At 34.3% G+C, this 25,838-nt stretch overlaps 1 protein-coding gene across 1 annotated transcript; it reads left to right on the forward strand.

Moving 5' to 3' along the window:
• Positions 1-17,360: 17,360 nt before the first annotated feature.
• Positions 17,361-20,781, forward strand: LOC123558980 (serine-rich adhesin for platelets-like). Its single transcript, XM_045350803.2, has 4 exons — positions 17,361-17,943; positions 18,642-18,708; positions 19,191-19,358; positions 19,886-20,781. Exons 1-4 carry the CDS (start codon positions 17,635-17,637, stop codon positions 20,437-20,439), a joined length of 1,098 nt encoding a protein of 365 aa, XP_045206738.2. The 5' UTR covers positions 17,361-17,634; the 3' UTR covers positions 20,440-20,781.
• Positions 20,782-25,838: the final 5,057 nt, after the last annotated feature.

Genomic DNA, 25,838 nt, shown 5'->3' on the forward strand with positions numbered 1-25,838 from the left:
AACATAAGTTTACTCCCCACACGACCCCACGTTTCCACGATTGTGGATAGAAAACAATTTAAGTTTTTATTTTGATTTGAAATTTCATATTTTTTAATATCTTTTGCAATTCAACAAGTCTGATAAGAGTACTGAAATATCATAGATATATACTGTTTCTGACTTTTCTCCATACCAAAGCAGACATAGTAAACTCATTTTTCTAAAACTAATTACCAGAAAAGTCTGTAAGAAATTCTGAAGAAGAATAGAACGCATTCAAACAAAACAATAGCAGACTCGTTGTGAGTAAGTCTTTTACTCAGAGGTAATGAAATGTACATCACTACTCACGCCCCCAGCACTAGCGTTTAGAAGCGGAATTCTTTTACAGTAAAAGTGAATGACTATCATGATCCCAAAGGATGAGAAAATATAACTACTCTGAGTCCAAGTACAGAGAGAGATTGTTTACATCCGCTACATGACTCTTAAAGACTGCTGCTGTGATAGTTAATAAAGTTTGTATGAAAGATCCTTTAGAAGAATAAAATGCAACAAAGCAAATTAATAGCAGACTTGGTTTGATTGAGTCTTTTCGTGAGAGGTAATGAAATATGCAATAGAGTCACCTTTTTAATGAGTATCCGGCCATAAATTTTTTGCAGTATGAATGTCACTAAAGTATTGATTGATTTTATGAAGGGATTCAGTTGTATGAAATATCTCAATGTGCTTTCAAGATTGTTTCCTCCATTGCTACTTTAAATTGGAGATCAGACAAATGGGATTAGATCGGTGTGGCTACAACTTCTGATGTATCTGCTAATCAATGTGTTGCATCGAATGACAGTTGTTGTTAAGTCAATTAGAACTAGAAATGTGTCCATGGGACACAGATGCCCCCACTACATGACATTAAAATGAAACATTTTTCCCAGGTCAGGGGCGATAACTCCTACAATACTGAATGAATCCGGATGCAAAACCCCAGGTGCACAACTGCACATGCTGACCAACATTCCTGTAAACTTTGGTGACTCTAGGTCAAATACTTTTGGAGCTATGCGCGACACATTATTAAAATGACCAATATTTTACTCATTGAGGGGCCATAACTCCTACATGACTGGATGAAGCCGGACGCGAAACCGCAGTTGCACAACTACACATGCTGACCAACATTCCTGTAAAGTTTTGTGACTCTATGTCATATACTTTTGGAGCTAGGCGCGACACAACACTAAAATGACCAATTTTTACAAAGTCAGGGGCCATAACTTCTACATGACTGAATGAATCCGGACGTGAAACCCCAGGTGCACAACTACACATGCTGACCAACATTCCTGTAAAGTTTTGTGACTCTACGTCAAATACTTTTGGAGCTAGGCGCGACACAACATTCTCGGAAGGACGGACGGACGGAAGGACGGAAGTTCTCATGAAACGGTATTTATGTGACACCTCCATTGTTCTCTCTATTGATCTATCAGTCACATAAAAAGAAAAAGGTCACATAAACAGAACGGAATGAATGACATCAAAGAGAAAGTACCGTTATGAAGTCACTTAACCATCATTTCGCGGGCACGGACGGACGGACAAGGGAAAATCTATATGCCTCCCCCCCCCCCCACCCCGCAAAGTGGGGGCATAAAAAAGTTAACCTCTGCTCTTCTTACTTTATGAATTCTCCCATACCAGAGGTCTACAATGGTTCCCTAGTCAAACCTCTGGCACATTTCGCCGATACTTGTGGTTTGGTTACATTACAGGTAAAACAGTTTCAACAAATCAGCGTCGTTTCGCAACAAATCGTTGCGAACCAATCACAATCGTCCGTGAAAAGCGGACCGCGTCCTTCCCAATATCGCCGCAGATTTACGAGGAATGTTATTTTTTGTGAGATCCAGTTAGAGGAATAAATCTTTATTAACCGCAATCATTGAAAGATCGTTGTTCGAAGCTTCAATTCGCCGTGCCAAACGATGGCTAACATTGATTGGCTGAGACCACCCCCGGTAGTAAGCATGCTTATCAAATAAACAAAATAAATCTGAGGCTCGTCTCACGATTTCAATGAACCTCTGATGGATGAGAATGACTTATGAAGATATAGAAATGATTAATTCTTTTTTATCTTAAATTAATAACATTTGTATACAATTGGACTAAGCGTGTAAAACCGGATATGAGTTCCGGTTTAAATACTCACTTTTCCAGAATAAGTGAGAAGGGGATTGAACATTCGCCAGAAGCGAGTTGGACATTTACCGGAAGTTAGTTAAACAGTTGACAAAAAAAATAGTTGAAAATCCGACAGAAGTTAGTTGAACCTCAGTCTGAAGTATGTCGACAACGCCGAATGTGATTGAACATGCTGTCATGTCAGTTCTCTAGTAACAGGAATTTTAACTGATAGTGTGTGACGTTGCCAAATTTCAACTTGCTCTTTGTACGTTATATATGTTACGCATATTGTCTTTATATTGGTGATATTAAATCCAATTTACATCCCCCACCCTACCGTTTTCTGCCCGCTCCCTCACTTGTTATGGCTCCCCCTTTTTACTTACCGTTCCGACATGCCCCTGTTTTTTATACCTCATTCCTTGTTTTAATATATTTCATATAAGTAAAATGTACTTGTTGATGGATATTCGAAGAAACCGTCTACAATTTCTTTCCAATAATTTCTATTTGTAGTCGAACTACTTTGCGATGTGCAGTTCTGGCTGTGTTTGCTATGCTCAATGCTTCGGAGGAGCCTCCTCTTTTCATTTTAACTTATTATTGAATAAGTCTATGAATATTCCGTCTCGACAGCGCTGTAAACATTGTATACAGGGTTACCGTATACACACGCTGATTAAAGGGTGACGTTGTTGAATGCACGATGCTGTAAAAATTGTAAAACATGTATTTCAAAATACTTACATTCAGTTAACATTTTGTAAGGAAAGAAAATAGCGTTTATTTTCGTATAAACAACATTGGTGCAATAATATCAAGGATGGTCCTTTCCACGAGATCGCATGCGTACGCTGACGTCACTCACAAAAACCATGAACAAAATGGCGTCGTTCGAAAATTTCCTTCAAAATTGCACGCCAAAATTTCAAAAAAGAAAATTAGATTATAGTTAAAACGATTTTTTTCTGATATCAAAATTAAATCGCCACGACTGTGTGACGTTTTGCTAGATTTATCAAATTAATATCTTACACCAAATCCAGAAACTGTATTTTTTGGCCGAACGGCGAACTAAAATTAATCGTGGGCGGGTCTTTTTGGCTGTTCTATTTAGATGTTGAAATGATCTACATCCTGACATTTATTTTGATTTCCTGATACTCCTGGATAGTAAATCACGTTTCTGTTTGTAGCAAGCTGTCTTACAAATGTACATATAAAATCTGAATGTTATTTGTGTGCGTTTATACGGGTATAAAGTTTATAGACCGCATTTAGACTTCTTGCAAATCATCCAAGAAACGCTAAGTCCCAAAGTGGTTTAAACCCGTATAAACACACAAAAAGCATTTAATTTTTAAATATTCAATGTATATTGAACGGCTGATATTTTCCCACATATAACCTAGATTGCTTTTATTTTGTACTTCTAAACGCTTGCTTGTTATTGTTCTGTGCTTTTGTCAGAGGCAGCCAAGTTGTACTTTTATACCTAAAAGATTGTCGGCTTATTTTAAAAGTTTGGCTTTGTAAATACCGTTTTTCATTATTTAGACAAAATGTGTAATAATATAAACCAGTCCCTTTAGTCTAAACAACGTATCCGCTATTTGTTACATTGACTGGACAAAATTAATAATGCCAATGGAAAGAGCGTTTCGTAAAGAACATTTTTATTTTTGTTACAGACACTTAAAGTCTGTGTAACTTTATATCCGTCCTAACTGATTATAATATATATAGTTCAAATGTGTATTGATGACGGAAAACGCTGTGAACAAAGGATACAATATAGATATTTATGAAAGCAAAAATGTATCGCTGCAGTAAAAACAAATCGATGTTATATTTAAGTTTTCAAATAAATGGACCAATATGTTTACCAGAATGTTAAAAATTGCTGAAAGAACAAAGGAGTGCAGATTTTCGTCGTTTGTGAGGACACACAGGACAATAAGTTTATAAATCTGCAAACAAAGAATCAGAAATGCCTTCATCAGGTCGGCAAGCGTCGGGATTTGGCGTAAAACGTCTCAAACGGAGCACGATATCACTCAACGTTTTATATTAGTTGTTACGAAGTCATATATAAAGCACGTGTACGTTTAGCACATGTGGAAAATGACTCTTGCTTCCCTTTCGATGTTCTTATTTTCGTTCGTTTTGTTTTCTTCGAGTGTAGATCAATATAAAGCAATATTTACACCACATAAAATGCATTCTTTACACATTGCAAATATATGTTTGCTTTAAATAAATGAGTTACATTCGCACGCAGAAAACTTGATACTTAATTACGTACCATTCCTTTTTGAAGACTTCTCATTTTTAGACAGTAGAGATTGTCTGTACGAATGGGATTTCGGTTGCATTGCTGTATTTCAAAATAGCAATTACTTTGCACTGAGTTTCCAGTATTTTTACCTTTGTATTTGCATCATATCATTTGCGTGACGGATATTATGTATCTTTATTATTCAATCTTGCATCTGGACATCGGTTAGTCTTTGCCATGTTATTTAATGTAAATTTCTGACGCCCGAAACTGTATACAAAAGTCATTTAATAAAGTAGCAGTCTAAAAATCTAGATATAATTAATAATTCTTCATCTAAAGTTTCGTGTTGTCCATTTATTTTAGGCCCACTAGCTCCGGGCAATAGCTCACTAATTATTCAGCGACATATGGACACTGGTTCTGGGTACTGACCTGCAAGTTATTCAATAAGTGTATAGTTAACTGATTTGTCATATCATTTTAAAAAAAGAAAGTATTATCAAGTATATTATATGATTCCCATTGCGCAAACTCAACAAAATTGTGATATTTCAATAATGTACATCTCAAACTTGCATGCATATACTCAACGTACTTCATTTTATTGCTTTGTGCTAGTTAATGCTTGAATTAATAACAAAAAGAAAGGAATGATGCAAAACAGTATACAGAGATCATGTACATTTGCATGTTTTCATTTTCCTGCTACGACTCTCAATTGTTTGTGAGTTTGTATTTTCGAACACTTCTGATTATAAGCTGGTCATGATCAACCTCCCTGTTAAATTGCGTGATCCTAGACCCAAGCGCTCTCAAGTTATCTTGCGGAAACCGTTCTACTGTTCCGGGTCACTGTGACCTTGACCTTCGACCAACTGATATCAAAATCAATGGGGATCATCTGCTGGTCATGGTCAACCTCCTAATTAAGTTTCGTGATCCTAGGCCCAAGCGTTCTCGTGCTATCGTCTGGAAACGGTTAGACTGTTGCGGATCACTGTGACCTTGACCTTTGACCTTCTAATCTCAAAATCAATTGGGGTCATCTGCTGGTCATGAGCAACCTCATTGTCAACTTTCATGACCCTAGGGCCAATCGTTCTTGAGTTATCATCCGGAAACCGATTGGTCTACGGACCGACCGACCCACATCAGCAAAACAATATACTCCTCCTTCTTCGAAGGAGCGGGGGCATAATAATCCGGTTTTTTTTTGACGAGATGGTTTATACTACTTATCTACGGGAGCTTGAGTTAAATAAAGCTAAAAATGCGGAATTTTGTTACGAACTATTTTGAGACACGCTGCTTCTATTTTGGTCGGTCTTGATTTGTTGATGTAACAGTTGTAGTTGAAACTATAGGTATAGTTACTATTTCTGTTTCAGGCAGAGCCGTTACTAAGGAGCTAGGACATTCTTCTAAATCATTCATGAATTTTACATAAAAATGCCTAATTATCCATATTTCTATAATCATTTATAACCTATTGAATTGTAAAAATAATACACTGTGCTATACCAAAATAAATACTGACAAAACTTGAATGCCTAGTAGGAGAATATGCTAAACACTGTATTGACTTTGTACTCAGACCGGTGACTGAAAACCTGGGAATATATTACGTTTGAAACTGAATGAGGTAAGAGATAAACTTCTGCAAAATGGTCGTCATATTTACAAAAACATCAACCGCTTACGTTTGTATTATGGCCTCCTTTTGTAAAAAGTAAGATAATTAAAACAAATATTTGTTCATTATAATCATATAATACTTATCGGACTTTGACACAGTCTAATTTTTATTACAGTATTTATTTATGAACGCTTTTCTTTATAATTATATAACACTACTGGACTTTGGCCTGCAAACAAATTGCACTGTGTCACCAAACGGTTTACAGGACGCTTATTAGTGCTAAGTTCTTACGTCGATGGCAGAAGTTGTACCAAGACGCTGTTAAGAAACAGGAAATTAGGAGGACAAAATGTATCCTAAAAATGTAATTACTGTGCACATTAGATAGGAGAAGATGACTACCATTAATAAATCATTAAAGTAGAAAAAAAATGGAAACTCCACAGATCACAAAACAAGACAAAAATGAAAATGTTGCCTGCTCGTTTTGATCAAGCCTGTTAATACACGGTAGTGGAAATCATGCTGCCGTCCGCGCCCTTTAGCTCAAAGTTTAGAAGAACTCAGCATCTGCACATGTTACAAGTACAGACATATTGAAAGGCATCCGCTGATGTGTTCATAAGGCGGTGTACGTGGGACCGTTAATGATACAAATATCATAAGAAATTGAGATAGGTGATATTTTTCATTACATTTCTTTACCTTTTCTTAAACATTATACTAGGCCCAAATACCATATTTGAAAAAAAATATTAGTATACATATTGTTTACTTAAATGTAACATTGAAAAATTTGCATGTATTAGCAACACTATGCATTAGTTTTGAACAATACATCAAGTTCTAACACTAACAAATCTGGAAATATTGACTTAACTGTTATTGCATGACATTTAATTATAACATAGCTCTACATACACAATTAATATACATTTGTATGTATTTAGTGAATTTAATTACAGTTGATGGCGATCTTCTAAGTAAAATTCTAAAGAAAAAATTATGAAATATAGGCATTGCATAAGTTTATGTCACCATTGGAACTTTAAATTATTTTATGCATGTCATTTTGGAGCATAAATTAAAGCGCTTACAGTGAAAATATTCAAACTAAAGTTAGCATTTTAATGAAATAAATCCATAAAAATACGTATTCATTGGTAAATGATTAGAATGAACTACATTCAGTACGAACATAGCAGCAATTTTCCGCATAAATACACGTTTGTTTAGATATTCGTATGATTATTGGGTTTTCAACAGTGTAGCAGAGCGTCAAAAAAACTCTTTCCAACAGAACAATAGAGCAGCATCAATTGTTTCATTAAATCAATCTCTGTTTACATTCACAATTGACAACTTCTATGAAAAAGGCCTTACAAAAATAAATATTCATCATTTAAAAGAATTGCTTATAACAGACACACTCTTTTTAAATATAAAGCCCTGGATATGTGGACGGATTTTATCAGAACAAATTATGAATTCTTACTTGTAAAAACATCACTGGATGACTTTGAACATGCATTGTCCTAATATTTAATTGTCAAGTGTTTAGATGTGTATTTTTGTAAATTGTACAAATGAAATGATTTCGTGACATGTATTTCTTAAATACATCTCAGTGTCTTTTGCTTCTACTAGTATGTTATCATTTGAACGGTTTATCAGCAGACATTCAAATCAGTTTCTTGGTATCACATTGGAATACATGCGGGAATGCTGATGCTGTGTTTCTAAAAATACCTGATCTTTCGATAACAGACTGTGTTTTAGAGTGTGCAATACGTCCGCGCTGTAAAGCAGTAAATTTTAACGGTCGTATATTCTGTGAGTTACTCCACAGTGACAGCAGTATAGATCAATCACACTGTGATTATGTTAGAAAATCTGCCATGGTAGTAAGCGGTGTAAGTACTGTTGAAATTATGTTTAATTCCTATTGATTGTCAATATGTATATCTCCTGGACATTTTGGTTTGACACATTTATAAAAAAAATAATCTTATAATATCCCAATTACGTAAACTGATATAACCTGATATTATAGGGTCACGGTTTTAAAATCATTTCACAACGCAAAAGTGCAAAACTACATTAATTTAAAGGTTGATATTATGCCAATACCGTTTTATTAAAAGGAGTTAAAAATGTGCCATAGCACTACAAGATAAGCTGTCAACTGAAAAAAAAATACAGCAAGATGCGTTCAACAAATCAATCGCTTAATAAATGTTTTTGAAAATCCCTAAATAGGTAATAAAGATAAAAAAAGAACACAATTTCCTGTTGCTCGACCTTTAAACTTACCATTGAACCGATATCGACACATCGTCTCAGTACGGTAAAACGTTACGACAAAAAGAAAGTTATTTGAAAATCAGTCCAAGATGTGACACAAATCGGGCTACATTAACATTGTTCTCTTACGTTCTTATTGACAACACGGTCCAGTGCCAATTCAGTTACGAACATGATATGGATGCTGATGAAGAAATTGTTAAAATAAAAATATTACAATCCCTCTGGTACAAATTAGTCTAGATTAGTTTTATTTACAAAATGTTTCAAACTTGTTTTCTACATTACAATACAAGGAAAGGATTCCTGGGAATAATTTCATAACTATAAAATGAGATTGGAATAGTTAAGTTAATATTATATAAAACGACGGCAGCCTGCCTTCTATTCAAAATGCGGAAACGGAAAGGGCATTTATTGGTAATGATGAGAAACAAAGAAGATAACTGTATCAAGGGACGGCGGACATAAAAGACAAAACCTTTTTTAAACTGAAACAATTTACAATTTGATATTTTAAGGAACACACCCTTTATTTTGTGTCGCTTCTGAATTTGTATCTAATACATTTTATAAACTCTCTATAATGGTAAGTTTTATGAAAGGGATCAATATTGCACGACCACGTGTAATTAAAGCTGCCATTCATAAAAAAGCAACAATATACCCTGTAACAAATTAGATAATTTGTAAAACTGAACAAATATATAATGACAAATATCCGTGTTTGCCCAGTTTTTCAACCAGCTAAACGCAAATAGGTGATTGCATTTTGTTTTACCTCTCATAGATTCTAGCATATTCATTGGATAAAAGGTGGTCACGTGGTGTCTCCTAAATTTCTGTAGAGGGTCAGTAAATTTTTATGTGGTACTAGTTTGATGGAACAAATCAATAATAGGGTTTGTTAATGCCCCTCCGAGGGAATATTTAGGGTTCGTATGATACATAAGGGGACTCTGTACCCCCTCCCCCCCCACCCCCACCTCATTTATATTACTGACCTTACATAATTCTGTGGAGGATCACTAACAAACCCAATAATTAATATTAAAAGACAGTTTAATTCCGCCGAGTCAAGCGAAAGTGCTCTTACCTTCACTTCTGACATAATATATCAATATTTGTTCAGTTTTGGACAAAAGGATATTTTACTTATACAGTGTTTAGTTTATCTACTGTGGAATTTATACTTCCTGTAAATTCCATATAGGGCGAGAGCGAAACTCAAGTAAATTCCATTTGAGGCGAGAGCATATTGAATTTAATGCCTGTGTTTATTCCCTATTTAGATAAACCACACCCTGCATAACGAATTTATCTTAGCGACTAGATGTTATCTTTAATAAATAATAATAAGTTGTCTGTATTTAAACATTTTGAAAAATACAATACTATCAAGAAAATATAAATAACATAAAATTTACTAGAGGGACTGTTAGGGATTCAAGTTTCGATTTATTAAAAATTACATCCATGTCATTTTCGTAATCAACATTTTGAAATAAAAGCTACCATTAATTTTTATATTCATATCTCATTTTACACTTTTCACTTTCTTCACTAGAATTCATTCCTTGATTATAATGTACTCATATATTGCGGTACAACCTATAAAGAAGTAACAAGAAAATAAATATATAAGTGTACTTGAGGAAGAGTTATGGCTTGAAGTTCATATTTCGTACTGTTTTATAAACCTCTGTGACTTTTTGTTGTAACTGAAATTGCGTTGGGTCATGTTACCAATAACAAGGTATGACAGTTCATATACTCTCCATTCAGTTTGTATACCTACACGATTACTCGGGAGTGGGAAAGGGGCGATTTTGGGAGCATGTCTTCTATAGAAACCTTACGCAATGAAGTTAATGCATATCATCGGTGTAGCTTAAGTTGATTGTGACGATAAGGAAATATAGTTTTGTTAGGCAGACGCCAAATAGTCCAATTTGATAATGTTTAATTGATTATATGTTCAGTTTAGTGTTATGAACTAATTAATGAAGAAGATTGCAAGGATAAATACGTCAAAATATAGTGCTTGAACGTGCTTCACTTGCAATTTAATAAGAAAAAAATGTATATTGGTTAAGATCACAATCAAACGTCCTAAATTACTAATAAGAAAAACGTTTGAACATTTTTCAGATACCCTGTCAGGGATGCAACGATAGACAAGCATGTGATTTATCGAGTGGACAGTGTATTTACACAGGTATTAAAGAATAACAAATGTTTACTATTATAATAAATAGCGCTGGATAGAAATAATTTATACAATGTTCGCATTAAAAATTAAAGTTTACAATTTCCAAAAACTGTTTTCAAGATTGGAGCTTGCTTCTCTTTTGTAATTTAGAATAAAACCAAATGTTACGGATTTTCCTTTTTCTTTAGGTCATTATAAGGTGATTATTCATATCATTATATTTTTACTTTTTTTTTGGAACTGATGTCTAAACAATGTCAGTTTTTTAAGTGTGGGTGCATCATATGAGAAATATTGAAAATTATGAAATGCATGAAAGAAGCTTTTCTCGATTTTGTAATGTTTAAGTTTTCAAATTGACATCGATACAAAAAAAGTTGTCACTGCATAACAGCGTTCAGGTAAATCAGCACTACGGAAGACCGTATACATGTTTGAGTTAATTAATTCTAGGATGCATCCATCCTGTTGTCTCGAACGGTACGCTATTCGGCAACAAATATTCTATAGGAAAAACGCTTCGACTTGGGTGTGATCCCGGTTTCAAAGAAGTGAATGATGCAAGAAGAGCAATTTGCCTCGAAAACGGAACGTGGAGCCACATATTATCTTGTGTCCAAGGTAAGCATATATTAACTTCATAAATATGAGAAAAACATTTAACAGATCGATCTGAAAGGCAGGTGAATTTGATATAGATATTAGAGCTGTCACTTTGAAGTCAAACGGTCCTTGAGATGCAAACACAAAACATTCTTTACATTTATGTTGATAAATAGCCCTAGATATATTTAATAAACATTTACAAAGTTAGAAAAGTATTGAAATGTGAAATTCATATAGCTTTAAGGACCATGCCTCCACATGAACATCAAACTTTCGAATTGTTAAAATCAGGCAGCAATTGATATGAGATATCAAAAAACAATAAAACAGTATTGTTTAAGTAAGTACGTTAATGCTTATGATATCGAATTCAGCTTAATTCGTTACATTTTTACCAAGTTACAATAGCGTCAGTTAAGTTGAGTTTTCTACACAGAGTATTTTTATAGATAAAAACATACTAAAGAGTAAGGTATCGCTTTAAATTGCCTTTCTCTTGTATTCACTTAGTAATGAAAGAATTTTCTAAATTAAAAAACATCCGACAAAAATCTGGAGGCATACAGCTTTAAAAACATGCAGCATTTAGTACGTCAAAAACATTAAGTTTCATAATATCACAGCGAATGATGCAGAGTCAGAATCGCAAGCCCCGACAGAAACAACGACATATACCGTGACAGAACCAACAGTAGAATCTACAACTGATACCGTGACAGAACCAACAGTAGAATCCATAACTGATAGCGTGACAGAACCAACAGTAGAATCCACATCTGATAGCGTGAAAGAGACGACAACCTATCCTGACAAAACCGCAAATAACTGTCATTCTATTAGCACGCAAGCAACTAATGAATGGTGCATGATCAACTGTAACCATGTACCCCCTTACTGTCCGGCTGGGTTTTGTCAATGTAACTAATTGAATTAGAATTTTGCAACCTACATATTTATAGCAACATGAGAAAATGGTTAGCAGAGATTTGTTACACGTGTGTGTATCACTCAGTTTTCATAATTATTATTTGACACTTGTAAATAAAAGAATGCCTTATGGGAATATGGATAATTGGTATTTTGCAGCAAAAGTCATCATTAGATACATGCTACTTTTGTTACAAATTATAGCTGATTTCGTGTGATGCCCCGAAATTGAAAATATTTAAACACTAAAAGAGGCATATCATCGAAGCGCCATGTTCCTTATATTTGTTTAAAAGATACCAAGCGACAATTCTTGTCATGTGTTCTTGCCTCCCAGATTTTAACTATTACAATTTGTATAAACTACCCGTGAAATGAATTTTTAAGTTATAACTTAATTGTGAATGGTTTTTACGAACACTGGAAACTAATGTAAAACAATATAAAAAATAACAAAATAATGGTAGTTCTAAGAGTTGAAATGTATATAGATAGTCATGCCATTTAGCACCGATTTAAGCGGAACTCAAAGGAATGCGAAAATTACAACAAGCATGCCTGCATTATATAATTCCTGCCATACCAATCAATTGAGTTTTAGTAAACAAATGAGTATAGATATTTAAAAATTCAGCGTTGTTTTTTAAGTTTAATGCACAATCATTCCTTTTTTGATGGTTGCTTAAATTGAATCAAAGCTACAACGCATATGACAGTTGTTCTATGTCATGTCAATAAAATATACAATGGCATTTGCTTTTATACCTTAATTCACTATTATTAATAACAGAACTCATAACTTTCGGAAAGTCACGTACATTTACATTACTTCAGTAGAAGTCAAATTACATTTGAGTCGCGCAATGAGAAAACTAACATACTGGATTTGCGACCAGCATGGATCCAGAACAGCCTGCGCATCCGCGCAGTCTGGTAAGGATCCGTGCTGTTCGCTTTCAAAGCCTATTGCAATTAGAGAAACAGTTAGCGAACAGCATGGATCCTGACCAGACTGCGCGGATGCGCAGGCTGGTCTGGATCCATTCTGGTCGCAAAGCCACTATGTTGCTTTTCTCATTGCGCGGCTCATTTATCGATGCAATACATATGAAATATTTTATCTTGTAGTTTAACTCGGCAAACTTACATTCGAAAATTGCCACAGTTTCATTCTTTAAATTATAACGGTTACATTCAACACTATACACGGCAGCGGAACAAGATAAAACTATATTCTCACTATATTTCTTATCAATAATCTTGACAATGTATTTTTTTTTCTCAGACCAAGTAAGTCAAACAATGTGGAATGAAAATCATCGTTGTGATCGATCGTAATGTCATACAGTATTGCCAGTTGTCAGGATCTAATTTTTATTGCTTTAGTTTTCAATTATATATACGTGTTTGGCTTCGATCTGCAAAAAGAAAAACGTATTAATTTCTGTAACACCAAAATCTTCACAGGATACTATATATTTGCAAACGCATTAAATGGAATTCATGATTCTACCTAGATTGCTGCGACAGGCCTTAGATAAACAGGGGAAAATAGCACCAAAGACATTTGATAGTGTTACATGTAGCAAGCAGTTGCTGTATAATTAGTGTAAATAGTTGTAAATGAAAACATTTGTTTTGTTCTTACATTTGTAAACATATTTCGTACTTTTAATGTTTGTGTATTCTAATTATATTTTATTATAGCCATTGTCCATATTGATTAGAAGTAGGTGAATTGTGTACAAAAGTCCGGTGGTTGCATTACGTTTCAATATATGAAGTTTCCAACGTTTGAATGTAATGAATTAGTTAGAAAATAAATTCCCCGGATTGGTCAATCTCTACTTGTTTTGTTGGTCATATGACTAGTGGTCAGATGACCATGCTAGAATAATCGTCATTCAGCGGTGGGCATTACATATGTGCAGTAGGACCGACATTATATTAGATTGTGTTCATTTTTACCAGACTATTTAGGATGTTTATTATTTTTATTATTATTATTAACATGTTTTAAACTTTTAGAAAGTTCGTTCACATTATATGAGGATATTCAGCACAAAAACAGTATATCGGATCCTATATCTGATACAAAATTACTTTTTTTACACCAATTCATTTAAGGTGAATCCTGAAACAAATTCTACCAATTTAGACATCATTCATGCGGAATTACGAGTTTGAGAGAAGAGCCTGTTCTATCCGCATAATGCTGAGCATATTAAAGGAGCAACTTGTACCATTTTTCACATCCTCGGTACTCGACCGGGGATCGAATCTGCGACCTTTCCGCACAGGAGGCAGACGCTCTACAATTAGATAAAATTACTTCACTGAAAGTGGAATCATATTCCATGATAGCTCAGTGGTAGATCGAGAGCTCCGGAGTTTGGGCCCCACCGGAGAGAGAGACAGAGTAGCTTGTCCAGTGAAGAGATTTTATTCCTGAAAGACAGATCTTGAGATGACGATATAGCATTGCAGCTGGTCCGACACAGAGAAGTCATCCAGCTGGCTTACGGAAGTTCGGTGGTTCTACCCAGGTACCCGCTCGTGAGGAAATAATGTACGCAGGGGTCTTCCTCCATCATCAAAGCTGGAAAGTCGCTATATGACCTATACTTGTGTCGCTGCGACGTTAAACCCAACAAACAAAACAAGAGGGCCATGATAGCCCTATATCTCTCCCCTGAGTTTAGTTGCTTGCTTGAACAAATTTCTTTGCTAAAGCTTCAAAAACAAACAAGGGACCACCTGGGCGTGGCCTATATTGATCCCACGCTCATGATTTGAACAATCTTGTTACAGAACCACTAGAGCATGTCATATATTAAATATCTAAGCTCTGGGCCTTATGGTTTAAGACGAGATTTTTTTAAAAGTTTTTGCCCTGTACAAGTCTATTTCAACCATATGCCCTCCCCCCGGGCCCGGTCATTTTTAACCCAGGGGAATAATTTGAACATCTTGGTAAAGGAACTACTATATATGTCAATACCAATATTAAAGCCCTAGGCATGTGGTTTTGTCAGAAGATTTTCAAGTTTTCCTATATAGTCTATATAAACCATGTGACCCCAGGCGGGGCCATATTTGACCAAGGGAGATAATTTGAACAATCTTGGTAAAGGACTACTATAGAATGCTACATATTAAATATCAAAGCCCTAGGCCATGTGGTTTTGTACAAGAAGATTTTCAAAGATTTTCCTATATAAGTCTATATAAACAATGTGACCCCAAGGGCGGGGCCATATTTGACCCTAGAGGGATGATTTGAACAATCATGGTAGAGAACGACTAGATGATGCTACGTACCAAATATAAAAGCCCTAGGCCCTTTGGTTTTAGACAAGAAGATTTTCAAAATTGTCCCTATATAAATATTGTGACCACCAGGGTGGGGCCATATTTGACCCTAAGGGGATAATTTGAACAATCTTGGTAGAAAACCACTAGATGATGCTACATACCTAATATCATATAAGTCTATATCAACCATGTGACCCCCAGGGCGGGGCCATATTTAACCCTAGTGGGATAATTTGAACAATCTTGGTAGAGGATCACTAGATGATGCTACAAACCAAATATCAAAGCCCTATGACCTGTGGGTTTGGACAAGAAGATTTTTAAAGATTTTCCTTTCGGTTGCCATGGCAACCAGAGTTCTGCATGGAATTCAATTCTTTGAATAATTTTTAAAGAAACATTTCTGTGAAGTTTTATCAAAATTGGCCTGGTGGTTAAGGAGGAGATGTTGTTTAAAGAAAAGTGTGGACGCATTATATCATAATTATATCATAATACAACACGCTATCTGGCTAATGAATTATTTTATTATTGAAATAATGAAATGATTTAAAAAACTTATTCCAGCAGTTCAGTTAAATAAATCATATAACAATGTGATTTACTATATTATATTATTTTCATTATCTCTTTTCAATATGTATTAACACTTTACTAAAATTAATAGTGATATGATTACAACTGAAGTATTGTTATTTTCCCTCATGGGGTTTTACCCATTTCAATTTTTAACGGGATATGTTTTTCATATTGCTAGAACGTAAAGTTTTGTTGAAGTTATGTTGAAAAATTCGATTAACGTAATCGATTGATTACCAAACAGACACTTTTAACAGCGCTACAGCTGCAATAAACTGAGTAAATGTCTTGTAAGACTTGAGATTTTGTTTTGAAATTTCTTCGTAACCTGAAGAGGCTTCATGAACAAGTTTTATCAAAACCTGACTTTCATCGGGGTGTTGTTCACAAACTTCGATAATTTAATGTTTAACCAAAACTTCAACCGCTTACGTTTAAATTATGGTCTCCATTTGTTAAAACTATGGTAATTAAAACAAATATTTGTTCACTATAATCATATAATACTTATCGCAATTTGACGCAATCTAATGATTATTACAATATTTATTTATGAACGATTTTATTTATAATTACATAACACTATTGTACTTTGGCCTGCAAACAAATTGCACTGTGTCAACAAACGGTTCAAATGACGCTTATTATCGCTAACTTATTACGTCAATGGCAGAAGTTGTACCTAAATGCTGTAAATGAACAGGAAATAAGGAGGACAAAAGGTATCCGAAGAAGGCAATTACTGTGCACAGTAAATACATATAAATACCCTTCAGTACTCATTGAAATAGAAAACCCAAAAATGAAACGCACAGACAAAAGTGAAATGATTAGCTCTACGTTACAGATTGACCTGGTAATACGGTAGTGGAAATGCAACTAAACGCCACGCGCTCTGCCTGAGTGGAGGACTCACATTTGCAAATGTTAAGTACAATATGATTTACACACATCGCAGATATGTTCATTTCTGCAATATACTGGAACTTATATACACTAGTGAATTCTGAATTGTGAATGTCCCTAGTTAGATTTGGATAGCCTAGAGCACACAAAAACTGTGCGATGCAGTTATCATGAAATGAAACAGTGATTTCATTGCCTTTTTATGACCCGAATGCATTATTGTCATGCGAAAAAAGTGATTCAATTAACGAATTTATTTGTAAATTATCGGATTTAATCCATATTTACTTTATAAGTCAAGTACGAGCATTGCAACAATTTTCCGCATAAATGCACGTATGTTTAGATATTCGTATGATTATTGGGTTTCAGAGCGTCAAATGAACACTTTTACCTAAAGCAGTCGTTAATAACGAGAACAATGGAGCAGACGAATTATTTAATCTAATCAATCTATGCTTAAATACAAGATTGAAAACATTTCAAAAGAAGCTTACAAGAATAAATATTCGTCATTTAAAAGAATTGTTCAAAACAAAAAATTAAGTCATGGATATTTGGAAGGATTTGATCAGAACAAATTATCAAGTCTTAGTTGTAAAAACATTTCTGGATGACTTTGAACATGCATGAGGCTAATTCTTAATTGTAAAGATTTTAGATGTATATATGTAAGGGAAATTATTTCGTGACATGTATTTCTTATCTACATCTAAGTGTCTTTTGCTTCTACAGGTATCTTTTTCTTTGAACGCTTTATCGGCCGACATTCAAATCAGTTTCTTGGTATCAAAATGGTATACATGTGGGAATGCTGATAATGTGTTTCTAAAAATACCTGGTCTTTCGATAACGGACTGTGTTAAAGAGTGTGCAAAACGTCCGCGCTGTAAAGCTGTAAATTTTAAAGGTCGTATCTTCTGCGAGTTACTCCACAGTGACAGCATTACAGATCAAGCACACTGTGATTGTGTTAGAAAATCTGCAATGGTAGTTAGTGGTGTAAGTACATTTGAAATTATTTATAATTTTAGTAGTCTAATTGATTGTCAAAATGTATGTCTCATGGAAATTTCGATAAGGTAAATTACACTTACGAAAGGGATACACCACAGCTTCTCGTTTAGGTAAAACGTTTTGAAAAGGGGGGTTATTTGAAAATCAATCAATGATGTGAAAAGAGTGGGGCTACATTGACAAGGTTATGTTACCTTCTTATTGACATTACGGTCAAGCGCAGCTTCATTTATGAAAATGAGATGGATAGTAATAATAATAATAATAAAAATGATAATAAAAATAATAACAATAATGGTAATTATAATAATTTTTTTTATTTTCAGAAGGTAGGTAACATGCACAGACATGCAAATAGAACATTTACAAAATCTTAGTACAAACATGACCTTCTATAACATAAAAAATGAAAAATGTACAGTCTGGTCAGGATCCATGCTGTTCGCTAACGGTTTCTCTAATTACAATAGGCTTTAAAAACGAACAGCATGGATCCTGACATGAATGCGCATGCTGGTCTGGATCCATGCTGGTCGCAAATCCACTATGTTGGTTTTCTCATGGTGCGGCTCATATAGTGTTTGAACGCTCGCCACTTGATGGTTATTAAATTTAATTACTAAATAAATTGTGTTCTGGTTAAGATCACAAAATGCAACTAGATACGTTTGAACATTTTTCAGTTGCCATGTGAGGGATGCAGTGTCAAACAAACATGTGATTTATCGAGTGGGCAATGTGTTAACACAGGTATCAAAGTATAACAAATATTAACTATTGAAATAAACAGTTTTGGATAGTAATAGTTTAAACAGGTCTCACATGTAAAATTAAAGATAAATAATTCCGAAAATAAGTTTTCAAGAGGTCTTATTTGTCTTCGGAGCTTTCATGTGCTAAATTACTTCCCTAGCCTTTGCAATTTCAAATAATGAATGTTAGATTCAACAAAATATTATAGATTTTTCTTTTTCTTCCGTGTCACTTACACAAAGATTATGCTTATCATTATATTTTCTCGATGTTTAAACAATGTCAGTTTAGGTGTGGATGCATCTTGTGAGAAACATTGAAACTAATAAAATGTTAGAATGACGCATTTCTCGATTTTATATGTTCTTGATTTGCCTTTTTTAATTGACACTGTCACAAAAAAGTGTAACTTCATGGTGGCGTTCGTGTAAATCTGCGCTAGGGAAGACCGTATACATGTCTGCTTTAATTTGTTCTAGAATGCATCCGCCCAGTTGTCTCGAACGGAACGCTTTTCGGCAACAAATATTCTATAGGAGGAAAGATTCGGCTTAGATGCGATCCGGGTTTCAAAGAAGTGAATGATGCGAAAACAGCAGTTTGCCTCGAAAGCGGAACGTGGAGCTACTTACTATCTTGTGTCCAAGGTAAGGATTTATTAACTTCATAAATATGAGAAAAATTACGTATATGCTGATAAACAGCCACAGATGTACTTAATCAACATTTTCAAAGTTATGAAAGCATTGAAATGTGAAATGTATACAGCTCAAAGGGACGTGAAAATTAAAATTTCAGATTGTTAAAAACAGGTAGCAGTTGATATTAAATATCGAAAACAATCAACCAGTTCAGTTTAAGTAAGTATCTATCGAATTAAGCTAAATTTGGTATATTTTTTGAAAAATAACAATAGAGACAGATACGTAGAATTTTTTACACATGAATTAAAAGAGTATTTTGACAAATAAAAACATCCTAAAGCGTAAGATATCACTTAAAATTGTCTTTCTCTTGTATTCAATTTGTAATGACAGCATTTTTTAAATACGAAAAATCTGACGAATGTCTGGGGGCAAACAACTGTAAAAACTTTGTCATTAAGTTTTTAGATATATATATGTACGTGTAGCATTCTGTATGATGAAAATCATTTGGTTGCATCATATCACAGATACAACAGCGAATGTTGCAGAGTCAGAAACGACAGAAACAACAACATATGCAGTGACAGAACCAACAACAGAATCAACAACTGATAGCATGACAGAACCAACAGCAGAATCCGCAACTGATAGCGTGACAGAACCAACAGCAGAATCTACAACTGATAGCGTGACAGAACCAACAGTAGAATCTACAACTGATAGCGTGACAGAACCAACAGTAGAATCTACAACTGATAGCATGACAGAACCAACAGCAGAATCAACAACTGATAGCATGACAGAACCAACAGTAGAATCCACAACTGATAGCGTGACAGAACCAACAGTAGAATCTACAACTGATAGCATGACAGAACCAACAGCAGAATCAACAACTGATAGCATGACAGAACCAACAGTAGAATCCACAACTGATAGCGTGACAGAGACGACAACAGATCCTGACGAAACCACAAATGACTGTTATTCCATTAGCGCACAAGCAACTAACGACTGGTGCATGATCAACTGTAACCATGTACCCCCTTACTGTCCCACTAACTTTTGTCAATGTAACTGATTAAATTAGAATTTTCTTTCTATATTTATACGTTTTTGATGAACCTACATATTCATAGCAACACGAGAAAAGGGCTAGCAGAGTCTAGTTACAAGACTGTGTATCATTCAGTCGTTTGTTTCATGATGATTATTTGACACTTTAAGGGGGAGCAACCGTCTGACATGTTGTGATCGATGAGCGTCGATAAATATTTCTGGTACAATGAAGCAAATCCTCATAATCATAAAATTACTTTTTTAAATTAACGAACTGTCTAAAAGTTTAAAACATGTTAAAGTAACTATTTTCACGAAGACTTAAGACTAATGGCCTTATACTAGCTTTCTTTACAAAGCTAAGCTTGTAACTATTACATTTTATATAAACTGTCCGTAAAGATGAAACAGATGATACTACTTGTCCCCCGTAGCGTGAAATACACAGTTTCAGCACTGATATTTCCCTTTTGCTACGGCATTTCTGTAGTTAGTAGCCAAAACATAATAGCCAAAACATGCTGCATTTATACATAATTATCTACATGTATATGATAATGGATACTCAAACATAACATATTACATTATTATTATTATTATTATACCAGATTTATATAGCGCCCTTTTCATGATCAATTTCACGTTCAAAGGCGCTTTACATAGTTCAAATGCAGCCACACAGGGCGCATAATTCATCCTCTACTAGTACAGACACAGAGCGATCTGACCAGAGTGACAGAGTGAGACAAAGCCCCCATGACAGAGAGATCATAAATCAGATACAGGCTTGTCCGGCTTACTTAGCCTAGCTCGTTGCGAATAGACAGCCTGGTTCTTTAACGTGCCCAGTGTATAGCACTGATACACGCAAGGATTGCCTGGGTTCCTGACCAGTACACCTCTAGTTGGGTGGGAAACACTGAAAAGCGTTTCTGAAAATTCCCGAGTAGCTGCCGGGGATCGAACCCCGACCTCAGGATTGGAAGGCCAGTGTGCAAACCACTGAGCTATCCGTTCACCTCACATAACAAGAACATCTTTTCTCAGATGATATGAACTTCTGTTAAACCATGTAGTTTTGGTTTCTAGTACGTGCTAATGAAGTAAGTAACTCTAATTCAACACAAGGTGAACAAATATAATCAGAACATCATTTCTACTATCCCAATAATGAAAAAAAAGTTACTGGTCTATTTCGTATTTAGGTATATTTCATTCTATGACTGCATGACTACACGCCGTCAACTGAAGTCAAAAGACATTTAACTTTATGCAGAGTATGTTCAAAATATATTAATTATGTCATTTGTTGAAGATGTTCCACGTAGGAACAGTGTTGCTAGTTATTTCTTATGATCTTTTTCTGACTAATGTACATTTAGGGCCCTAAGCTCAACGATATAGACGGTTGCTTAATAAACATGAAGAAACATGTTTACAGTATTCATATTTTGACAGTTACCTATCTTCTTACATAGTCGCACAAGTACCAACATTTTTATACAAAAAAAAAACGGATAGAACGTTTTTGTGAATGACCCTCCTCGTTCATAAATGTGACATTTGACACAAGCAATACTATAATATATGTACTAAACAAATTTTAATACGAATTTATACTTCATTTCATTGTCGATTTAAAGTTAATTTGTTACCATAGAGATGCTGACAAAAAACCTCTGAAGCAGTGAAGCAAGGATAAATCATACCAATTCTAAAAGATCCTAACTGTCTTTGTTATGAAAAAAAATAGATAGATATTGTGTCCCAAATGTAAAATTGCAAGGGAATTAAACTAACAGAGATCTATGTCTGTAAATACATGTTTGAGGCAGGAGTTCTCATTCAAGGCACAAACAAAAGAAAATAAATATCAGAACTTTGTAAAATCATTTTTGGTTATTTGAAGTACTTAGAAATCAGTTTCTAGACTTTATCTTATATGTTGTCATCTTCGAAATATTTAAGCCCTATCTCTACTTTATGAACACGGGAACCTAGTGTCAAACGATATGATACGTAACAAAATAATAGCAGTGTTAAGAGTTATTGAATGTGTTACGATCCTCATGTCGTCTACCACCGGTTTACGCGGAACTCAAATGCATGCGAAAATTACTACATGCAGGCTTACTTTATAAAATTCCTGATAGACCAATCAATTATTTGTTTAGAAGGTAAATGAGTATTGATATTTAAATATTTTGCATTGTTTATAAATTAAATGTGCAACCATTCCTTTTAAATTATATTGATTTGATTTTGCTTTTAATTGAATTCAAGGTACAACGCATATTGCAGTTGTTTAATGTCATTTCAATAATAACAACATTGTCATTTCAATAATAACTATATTGCCATTTGCTTTTTCACTTTGATTCACAATAGCATAATTATATAATAACTTTCGGAAAGCTGCGTACGATTACATTACCTTAGTAGAATGCAAAATAAATACAATGCTTACGACAAATCAATCAATATACAAAGATAACGATCATATTGACGAGTAACATTCTACAGACGTCCATGTTTTTGTTAGTTGGAATACTTTTATTTAAGCAAGAGATTTTAATCTTGAAATTAAAAGCCCGGCCTTTTAAATAATTTGCTTACACTCAATACACTAAATTGCAATCATGAAGCAAGCGCTTTGTCGGGTTCTTCCTTAAAACATATTAATGGACAGTTAGTATCGATTTCACACTAAAACACTCGCGTTGAAAGCAATTTATTTTGGCAAATGTTAATTAACTTGATAAAATTGAACAGATAAATCATCCGCAAAAACAGTCAGATAATTTGATTAGCCGAAGGAATGCCATTTTTAAAAGTAACGATTTTTAAATGATCTTAATGAATGTTGATTTGCATGCGTGGTGTTTCAAGAGACTGTATTAAACATTGGTACGTGGCATTCACTAATATACCAGAGGTAAGTAATTCCAGATGTGTAAGTGTCGCATATTGGTCTTTCATGTGGTTGAATAACCGATAGTGGGAAGGTCTAACACTATTCTTTGAGGTATTACTTGCTGATGTTGAGCCCTGATTCCTGTAGCCGAGAAAAGAGGCTTTCCTTGATGCATATAAATAACTTTTAACTTCAGTGTATGGTGCTGACTTATTTGTCACTGCGAGTTTGTATATACATATCTGAGGTCGCCGTAGAACACATGGTTACCTATCTTTTCACCTATCTGAATTATGGAACAATATCAGTCGTTATTGTGAAATCTGGCGCGACATGCGTACGTTCAACTTGCGTACATTAAGAAATTTCTATAATTTCTTTAATACACCTGTTTTAAAATGTAATGGCAAAATTAAACACGAATACGAAGGTATTTTTCCTAAGATCAAGTAAATCAAATGAAATGAGAATGATATGAAAACTAAAATCACGAAAGGTAGCAGAAAAGAAAATGGTTAACATCTTTCGCCATATCCTAGGGATAAGGTTTAGTCGCTTTGATCGTTTCTGTCAACCCTGCAATTACGTTCAAACGTGTATACTCGCTTTGAACGTAACTCAACTGTCAAAAAATATGTTATATTCGCGCAGAATATTACTTTGTGGCATATCATCAAGATTGACCTCCCTTACGTGCATGTTGTCGATAACGTAGTGACAAATATTGCGTTGCTTCATTACCAGTAACAATTGCCTTGCACTGAATTTTATGTGTATCTGTCACTTCTACGACATAGCGGAAATTATGTATCTGTATCGTTTAATCAATCCTAACGACATATGCATTGCGACTTTCATCCGTTAAAACTAATGTTATTAAAACAAATATCATATAATACTGTCTGCCGTTACTATCTTATTGCTATTATTTATAAATGATTGCTTTAGTTTACAATTATATAACATACGTGTTCGTTTTCGATCTGCAGAAACATCGTATTGATTACACCAAAAGCTTTTTCAAGGCTTTGAATATTTGGAACACGTAAAATAGTATTAATGACTTCGAAATGCTTTAAATAAACAGGGGGGAAATAGCGCCAAAGATATTTTATAGTGTTAGCAGGCAATCTCTGTGTATAATTATTGTAAATATTTGTAAAATAAAAACACTAGCTTTGTTCACATATTGAGTGTATTTGTATTCTTATTATATTTTATTAAAACCGCTATCTATATTGATTACAAGTAGATGACTTCTGTACGAAAGCCCGGTAGTGAATTCACGTTTTAATGTTGCCATTTCCTATTTCTCATGACTCATTTCTTACTTTACACTCTAAAACCTATAGAAACTATGAAATGATAAGTGAAAACTGTGAAATGTGAAATTCATTTTATAGCTTTTAAATGTTTCATGGTGTGCATGTATGACAATAACAGAAAAATAAGAACTGTGAAATTCACATTCCTCACTTCTCATTTCATAGTTTCAATCAATTATGTGTAGCAGCGTATAATACGAAATAGGAAACGGAAATAGTGAAACGTAGAGACAACGCCGCGTCTTCGTACAATTAACTACGAAACATTAAATTACGCGGACATAATTGTGACGGACTTAATAATTCTGATGATACAATTTGAAATAAAACTGAAACAAATTAACCTGTAAATTATTTTTCTTAAAAACCACAGGACAGTTTAATTGTTTTATGTCACGGAGTTAGGTCAGAATACGAATCTTAGCGCTTGTAATGAAAATATTGATTTTGATCTCAACATTTAATAATATTTAATTTCAAAATCAACCACGACCACTACATAATTTCATAAAACAAAAGTACGAACAATGCAGCAATTGCCCGCAAAAATACCTATATACTACATCTGACATCTATGAATACACATATTCATTGAATTACTAGGCGTTAGTGTTAAAAAGAATTGGCCACAGCACGCAGGCCTATATGGGGCCGATACTGACTGTACCTGGGCAAATGTACCATATTGGTCCCATATGGGATCAGTATTGCAAGTATTTGCCCACATCTGACCCATATAGAACCCATATACAATGTCTCAGCGATGTGATATACCAATGTATTCAATTTTAACTTATAAATTGTGTCACTAGTATAAAAATTCGTGTTTGTAAAAAAACTGCAAGTTTTCTTCGCATGTTAATGTATTTCTTTGGTCTGAAATAAAGAACATGTTCCCCACAAGTGTCCCATCCGGATTCCACATTGTAACAATAACTGTGAAGCAGCAATAATTATGTAACTAATCCTTGATTACATTCAAGATTGAAAACATCTCTAAGCATCTATAACAATTCTAAAGGATTTTAAACAGACATGCTCTCTTTAAAAAAGTCGTGAGTGTTCGAAGGTATTAGAAAAGAACTTTTCATTTATGCTTTACAAACGGATGTTGTAAAACATATTTGGTTGAATTTGAAATTGCATTGTATTGCCTAAATATGACCTCGGTACGCCACAAAA

The sequence above is a fragment of the Mercenaria mercenaria genome, chromosome 5 (assembly GCF_021730395.1).
Source record: "Mercenaria mercenaria strain notata chromosome 5, MADL_Memer_1, whole genome shotgun sequence".
NCBI lineage: Eukaryota > Metazoa > Mollusca > Bivalvia > Venerida > Veneridae > Mercenaria > Mercenaria mercenaria.

Excerpts from the sequence above, each read along its gene's own strand:
- LOC123558980 (XM_045350803.2), top strand. The coding sequence starts at position 17,635 with ATGTATTTCTTATCTACATCTAAGTGTCTTTTGCTTCTACAGGTATCT. Across the intron at positions 17,944-18,641 it reads CTGCAATGGTAGTTAGTGGT|TTGCCATGTGAGGGATGCAG; the intron begins GTAAGTACATTT and ends AACATTTTTCAG. Across the intron at positions 18,709-19,190 it reads TGGGCAATGTGTTAACACAG|AATGCATCCGCCCAGTTGTC; the intron begins GTATCAAAGTAT and ends AATTTGTTCTAG.